Source organism: Otolemur garnettii, unplaced genomic scaffold (genome assembly GCF_000181295.1).
Source record: "Otolemur garnettii isolate 467f Iridium unplaced genomic scaffold, OtoGar3 scaffold00155, whole genome shotgun sequence".
In the NCBI taxonomy this organism is placed as follows: Eukaryota; Metazoa; Chordata; class Mammalia; order Primates; family Galagidae; genus Otolemur; species Otolemur garnettii.
In genome coordinates this window covers 605,546-613,771 of record NW_003852550.1, presented here as the reverse complement: position 1 = coordinate 613,771, position 8,226 = coordinate 605,546, and the positions used below count along the sequence as shown (strand labels likewise).

At 36.0% G+C, this 8,226-nt stretch overlaps 1 protein-coding gene across 1 annotated transcript in view; it reads right to left on the bottom strand.

Annotated features, from left to right (window-relative positions):
* The window catches only part of TBC1D8B (TBC1 domain family member 8B), a 64,914-nt gene that overhangs the window by 41,345 nt on the left and 15,343 nt on the right, over positions 1 to 8,226 (bottom strand). The window contains exons 2-5 of the mRNA XM_003799719.3: positions 6,361 to 6,471; positions 3,766 to 3,884; positions 1,956 to 2,181; positions 482 to 722 (exon numbers count right to left, since the gene is read on the bottom strand). Coding sequence (XP_003799767.1) covers positions 482 to 722; positions 1,956 to 2,181; positions 3,766 to 3,884; positions 6,361 to 6,471 — 697 coding nt within the window. The remainder of the gene's footprint in view (positions 1 to 481; positions 723 to 1,955; positions 2,182 to 3,765; positions 3,885 to 6,360; positions 6,472 to 8,226) is intronic.

The window sequence follows — 8,226 nt, the reverse complement described above, 5'->3', positions numbered from 1 at the left end:
TGAATGCAGCCCGGGCCTGCCAAACAACAATAACAACTACAACCAAAAAATAGCCAAATGTTGTGGCGGGCGCCTGTAGTCCCAACTACTTGGGAAGCTGAAGCAAGAGAATCACTTAAGCCCAGGAGTTAGAAGTTGCTGTGAGCTATGATGCCACAGCACTCTACCCAGGGTGACAGCTTGAGGCTCTGTCTCAAAAAAAAAAGTATTCCAGGTTAAGTCCTATCTGAATCTCAAAAGATAATTTTCAAACCTAACTTCTACTATTTCTTAGAATTAAATTTCCTAGAGAGGAAGATACTATTTATGAAATGCTTATGAATAAACTCACAAAAAACCACAAATACTCATGATCAACTCCAAAGAAAAATTGTCATACAACATAGAAGAGTTAACTTTTAATACTAATCAGTGCTATTGTTCTTATAGTCGAACAATATGTACTTTTTAAAAAAGCAAATATTAATTAAGCTTTGAATACCTTTTGGTGATTTGTAGAGGATCATCAAGAAGCGGGTCATCATCAAATGTTTCCTTATCATAAAGTCTCCTTATGGCATAGTTTGCCAGCTGTTCCATAATAAAGTATGTTTTGTTAATGTGTAAAAACATTGAAAAGTAGTGATCCTCCCCTTGGTAACACACATGAATACTCTCTGTTAGTAAGACAGTTGAGGTCTTTTCAAGTTTTGAGACTGCATCCCAGGAGATAATGAGTTTTACTGCAAAGAAGAGTTATAAAAAGGTATGATTAAGTTCTTTATTTTTTTTATTAAGTCATATACACATAGATCATGAATACATTTACCAATCTATAATCATTAATCAGGTCTTTTGAAACAATAATTAACCACTTAAAAAGTGCTATAAATAGCTAAATACTTTAGATTCCAAGATCAGTTAAAACTGTGAAACATCACCACGAACATATTAATACAATTAATTGGTAATTTTCAGAACATACAACTTTAAGTAATTTTTAAAAAACAATTCTGGGCTTGGTGCCCGTAGCACTGAGGCTGGCGGGTTCAAACCCCATCCCAGCCTGCTAAACAACAATGAAACTGCAACAAAAAAATAGCTGGGCATTGTAGTCCCAACTACTTGAGAGGCTGAGGCAAGAGAATCACTTGAGCCCAAGAGTTCAAGGTTGCTGTGAGCTGTGACACCAAAGCACTCTACTGAGGGTGACATAGTGAGACTCTGTCCCCCCAAAAAAGATTCTGATTTGATAACTAAATCTGTTTCTTTATATAATTACAGAATTATATAACTACTGATATAAAAGTTGTATGTGTGCTAAAAATAGTACTACTATTTGATTCTTCATTGTAGCTATGAAGTGAGATGTGGGCCATTAGGTACTATGGCTACTATATTTTATAATGCAGTGGTTCTCAACCTCCCTAATGCCACAACCCTTTAATACAGTTCCTCATGTTGTAGTGACCCCCAACAAAGTAGTAACGAAAATAATTTTATTGTTGGGAGTCACCACAACATGAGGTACTGTATTAAAGGGTCATGGCATTAGGAAGGTTGAGAACCACTGTTATAAAGTATGTTTAAAACAAGGATTAAAATAAAACACATACTAAAGCAAAGTAGGTAGTTTATAACAAGGGATAGAAAGCAATTATATGGCAGATTAATTCACCTCCCATGATATGCAAAGCATTCTATATACATTTCTAATTTTTCCTATATTAAACAATCAGTCTTAAAAGGATTCTTTCTCTAGAAGAAATAAACTTTTTTTATTTGATGATATTTATTTTCTCTACTTTTTTATTTGATATTTATTTTCTCTACCAAGATTTCTTTGAAATAAACTTTTTAATGTACAGTTTAGCTATCTCTAATATCAATCCCATTATTTTACTTAAGACTTAACCCCACCACAGAGTTGATAGACAGCAAGTTCAAAGCCATGGTAAACAAAAGAAACCACTTACTTTCTGATCCCAATAAAAAAGAATAGAAGCTCATAAAGTTGGTGCTAAGATAAAGCCAACCTTGACAAGGAACCCGTCCTTTCCAATAACTGCATGAATAATAGGTCACTAACTTCTCCTGCTCTGGCAAACCAAAACATTTTTCAAATTTCAAAATGGCTTCTCGAAATTTCTCAGGATCATCTTCTTTTGTAAAAGAGTATTTTCCCTCTTCAGCAATTAATCCCTAAAAGAGAGAATATATTTTCTGAAAATACATCATCACCTATCAACAAAAATATATCTTATATATTTATACAGCTGATTGAACACAACTGTATAGTTAGCCCTCTGTATCCATGGGTTCTACATCTGGGGATTCAACCAATCAGAGACTAAAAATATGTGTGGGGGGGAAGCCTACAAAATTTCTAAAAACAAAATTTGAGTTTGTCACACACCGAATTCACACAAATGAAGTGATGCTTAGGCATTGTTAAGTTATCTAGAGATGATTTAAAGCAGGCGTCCTCAAACTATGGCCCATGGGCCACATGCAGCCACAGGCCTAGGACATTTATCCGGCCCCCTGGGTATTTTTGACGCCGCTGCCTGTCCGCTGCCTGTCCTGCTTAGCCGACTCATCCCGGGGCCCGCAGTCCAGCCCTCCAACAGTCTGAGGGACGGTGAACTGGCCCCCTGTTTAAAAAGTTTGAGGACCCTTGATTTAAAGTATATGTATGGGTGGGTGTGCATAGGTTATGTGCAAATTCTACATCATTTTATATAAGGTATTTGAAGATCCATGGATTTTGATATCCGTAGAGAGTGCTGGAACCAATCCCCCATGGACACCTACAGATAAATTTATGTATCTATGAAGGTACATATCATATGTAAATGTGTGTACATACATAATTCTCTTAGGACAGAGGTGAGCAGATTTTCTTCAGTTTTGCAGTTAGATTTTTTCCTAATGCTTCACAAGAAGCTACTACAGGCTCAGCACCTGTGGCTCAAGTGGCTAAGGCGCCAGCCACATACACCTAAGGTGGTGGGTTCAAATCCAGCCTGGGCCCACCAAACAACGATGGCTGCAACCAAAAAATAGCCAGGCATTGTGGCGCCTATGGTCCCAGCTACTTGGGAGGTGGAGGCAGGAGACTCGCTTGAGCCCAGGAGTTGGAGGTTGTTGTGAGCTGTGATGCCACAGCACCCAATCTAGGGGGACAGCTTGAGGCTCTGTCTCAAAAAAAAAAAAAAGCTACTATAAATACAGGTGACAAATATCTTCTTTTGGATTAATAAAGGGTTTGTTCAAACTCAAAACTCAAAAGATGGCTCGGCGCCCATAGCACAGTGGTTACGGTGCCAACCACAGACACCAAGTCTGGCAGTTTGGAACCCAGCTCAGGCCAGCTAAACAATGACAACTGCAATAAAAAATAGCTGGACATTGTGGCAGGCGCCTGTAGTCCCAGCTACTTGGGAGGGTGGGGAAAAAGAATCACTTAAGCCCAAGAGTTTGGGGTTGCTGTGAGGTGTGAGGCCATAGGACTCTACAGAGGGCAACACAGTGAAACTCTGTCTCAAAAAAAAAAAAAAGCGCAAAAGATATTGATATGAAAACGTCCCTAAGAGCACTAACAAGGGCACCAAAGAGAAACTGATTTCACAGTTTTCTTTAGCACTGATTCTGACATCCACATGTGTGCTCGACCAATCATGAAAGGTGCTAGTAAAACAATGATCTTCCATACAACTTTTGATCCTTACACAAAAAGTCAAAGATGATAGTATTCCATCTGTAAAATATGTCCATGCCACTTACTCTTATCTTTCCTTGTACAAAATTTGTAATGTCTTCATTTGAATCAAACACAGACAAGGTCTTCATAATATTTTGTTCCAACCATTCCCAATGCTTGGTTATTTCTTCCCTGGTGGCTCCTAAATAACAATGTAAGAGAATAAAACACTCAAGGAAAATTTCACAACAAAACTGTACTTGATATTTAAAAGCTTAGTTTAAAAAAAATTAAAATGTGCTTACTTTAAAAATGATGGTCATAAAATAAAGGTATTACATTTATTTTCAACTTCATCCCTGTATGTGGGCATGAACAATTATTTCTCATTATAAATAGACAAAAATAAAAATATTTAATGAAAGGGGAGAAAAATAAATATGGTTCATGAAAAAAGATAAAAAGTTCTGAAAAGAAACCAGTAACTGGTCCCTTCAGTATCTTTTAAGAGAATATGTAGAGTATCAGAAAATACATATACATAATTCAACCCTTGGTCTTCAAATAATAAGTTAGTACTGTGTGGACAACCTGTTTGGCTAAAAACAGCATACACATGACAATCTTATGCAAGTGGTGTAAATATGGATTTCAACTGTGGCCACTCACTCTACTTACTTCAGATGCCATGAGACCTTTGCTCATTAAAAAAGCTAGTAAACTCAAAAAAACTCAGGAAGGAGTTTAGAAACTCTGTAGCAAGGTTAAATCCATATGGCCTGCTGAATCAATGCTGGGATGGCTTGGAGAAGGTCAGATTAATTATTAGCTCTAGTTTGTTTTGGCTTCAAGAAAATTTCAATGTCATAAGTCTCTCCCTATCACTCACATACCTTAAAGATCTTCCCAGCATTATGGATTATACAAATCTCATTCCAAAGAAATATATTAACTTTTTTTTCAGAGACCAGGGGTCTTGCTTTGTTGCCTAGGCTGGTCTCAATTTTCTAGGCTCAAGGGATCCTTCCATCTCAGACTCCCTGGGAGTCTAGGATTATAGGTACACAACACTGTGACCAGCCATGTTGATTTCTTAGTATGTTTTATGATATATTAGAACTTTATTTCCATACCAAGCATAATAATGTTCTTTAACGAACCACAAATAAAAGCTATTGTGAAATGTTAAGAATTTTATTTTGATTCCTTGGGTAGAAGGAAGCTTCATCAGTGGGTAACAACTATATTTCTGTATTGGTTTAATTTTGGGGAATGATATAATCCTTTATTTTTTTAAAGTATAAAGGACTTTTTTTTTCTAAATAATTTCTACCAACCAGATTAAGATTTGAGGTTACAGAATTTTCATCATGTCAGCAAGTGTAATGCCATTTTCATTTAGTTTTAATGGGTGTTCAATTTAATAAAGTCAGGAAAAAAGACAGGCAAAACTAAAGGAAATATAGATAAAAATACAAAACACAAGCCACACATCTAAGAAATTAATTGTACAGTGTGTCTTCACACATATGCAGTGTCTACAGTCATGCGCTTTTGTTCTTTTTTAAAGCATTATCTATTTCAGAAGAGAGGGAGGAGAGAAAAGCAGTCTTTCAATATTAAGGCCAGAAATATATGGGATTCTAATTTACACCCACATTATAATATCATCATTAAAAAAGTAACAAACTGTCAATGTGGGTTTTTAAACACCTATTTTGACTTGCTTTATTAGGAAGAATTGTCCTAAGTCTTTTTCTACCCACTATATACCTGTGGAAGCATCTGAGCTAGCTTGGCTTAAATGAATATACAGCATTACCTATATTCCTTCATAGTTCAAGGATATAATGCATTTTGTGAGAAAGTAGGTATTTGAATAAAAATCATTAAACTTTTTTAGGCTTATACTTTCTTAGGGGACAACTTTTAAGTTTGAACTCACAATTAACTTCAGATTCTCCTCGTCTAAGTTATTAGAAATGAAATGTATTTTCATGGGGAAGTTCCCATTTGCCCAACATTTGGGTGTAGCAGAAGTTGAAGAAAGGAGTCATACAGCAGTAATACTGACCAAAATCAGATCAGAATCAGCACTGCTGGACCACATGCTTCAGGTCCCCCACAACAATGGATTTTTTAAAACCTTAATAATCTGTAACCTTCTTAAATAAATAGAAGTCTTGCTATTCTCTTAATGTAAACTTGCACATTTAACTCATTTCTAAATCTCAAAACAGCTAGGGAGTATAAATAAATATAAATACTCAGTTTCTTCGTATCCTCATTTAATTTGAATTATATGTTTTAAAAACTCATACTTGGGCTGGGTATAGAGCCTCACACCTATAATCTTAGCACTCTGGGAGGCCAAGGTGGGAGGATCACTTAAGCTCAAGAGTATGAGATTATTCAGGTTATTAAGAAAACCTTGAGAAAAAGGAAAAGAAAGAGTTGAAGATCAGCCTAAACAAGAGCAAGAACCATCTACTAAAAATAGAAAAATCAGCCAGGCATGATAGCATATGCCTGTAGTACCAGCTACCTGGGAAGCTGAGGTAGGAAGATTGCGTGAGTCCAGTTTGAGGTTGCAGTGATCTATGATAATGTCATTACACTCTAACAAGGCAACAGAGTGAAACCATGTCTCACAAAAAAAAAAAAAAATTCATACTCACCACATGCAATTGACAAGCAAACTTGAGAATCTGGTGTCTGGTGCAGGATGCGAAATGGAGCTACTTTAGCAGTAGAGTCTAGGACTGAATCAAGAGTTCCAACCAGAAGCCCTGTGTAAGAGAAAGGTTATTGCTTAAAAGAGATAAATAAATCAATATCACTTCATATAATAAACTAATGAATTTATTTTTAAAAATTTCCTAGCCCAAAGAGTCCTTATAGAAATTTTCTTAAAGAAAAAATATATTTAGGATGAAGAGATTATAGTATGCCAATGTGAGCAGTGTTTAAGATAATTATCTTTCAATAAAAGAGTTGTCAGCTTTAATTGTTCAAATCTTACAACTTATCTGAAGCACTTACATACTTCCTTTGTAAGGCTGCATGTATAGGAGATAAGAATGTAGGATCTGGTACCAGGGACTGTCTGGGTTTGAATCCTGGTTCTATTGCTTACTTGTGTCAACTTGAGCAAGTAAAGTACTTAACTTTCTGCATCCTCATTTGGAAAATAAGAAGGCTAAAACAGAACCTACCACAAAGGGCTGTTGTAAAGATTAAATGAATTTTTACACATAAAGCACTTAGAACAATGCTTACCATGCAGCAAAACACCCAGTATTAGCTAATACTGTTTACTATGTAAGAAAATCTTAGATACTTAAACAAGATAATACCTCGATTAATTAAAATACTGTCATAAAGAGGATTTTCTTTTTAACAATTCTTCACTCCTCAATGTGAAATTCAAGGCTCTTGACCAATTAGTTCCAGTTTTAATTACCTAATTATATCTCCTCCTACTTTTTAGAACAAAGTTCACTATTGTCTTAAACGACTAGCTAATTTCTCCCTTAGGATCTCTGATAAGCAATTATCTTTTTACCAAGAAATGATAATGAAAACCTTCTAGCCCAGTCCAGCTAATCCAGATGCTACATTTTCTTTAAGACTCACTTCCCCCATGAAATCCTCACTGGCAACCCTAAGTAATAATGCTTTCCCTTTTCTCTGAATACTTATAGCACTTAAAGTCTATATAAGTTGAGCATCCCTTATATGAAATGCTTGAGGGATCACAAGTGGTTCAGATTTCATATTTTGGGGGATTTTTTATTTTGCATACACATGAGTTATCTTAAGGATGGGATTCATGTCTAAACAGGAAATTCATTTGTGTCATATATACCTTATACACATAGCCTGAAGATAATTTTATATAGTATTTTAAATTATTTTTGTGCACAGAACACACTTTTGACTGTGACCCGTCACATGAGGTCAGGTGTGAAATTTTCCACATGTAGCAACTGTGTTAGCACTTACAAGTTTTCAGATTTTGGAGCATTTTGGATTTCTGATTTTGGGATTAGGGATGTGCAACCCATACTATATCAACCTAGCATTTGATTATTACAGCTAAGTGCTTCGTGTACATTAATCTTTCTCTTTATCTAGATTATTAGTTCTGGGCAGAAAGTAGCCACATCCTCTACCTCTAAGTCTATATCCTTAACTTTCAACATATTGCTGGGCACAATAAGGACACAGTTTGTTGACTCAACTATATCAAGGGTGTGGCTACATAAATGTACCTTCCTTTTCTGAAAGCTTTGAATGTTGCTTTTGCTTTATGAGGCATTTCCCTTTAATTTAGCATATAGATTTTTTTTTTTTTTTTTGGCTGGGGCTGGGTTTGAACCCAACACCTCTGGCATAAGGAGCCAGCACCTTATCCTTTTGAGCCACAGGTGCCGCCCAGCATATAGATTTTTTTTTTTTTTGAGACAGAGTCTCAAGCTGTCCTGAGTAGAGTGCCGTGGCATCACAGCTCAAAGTAACCTCCAACTCCTGGGCTCAAGTGA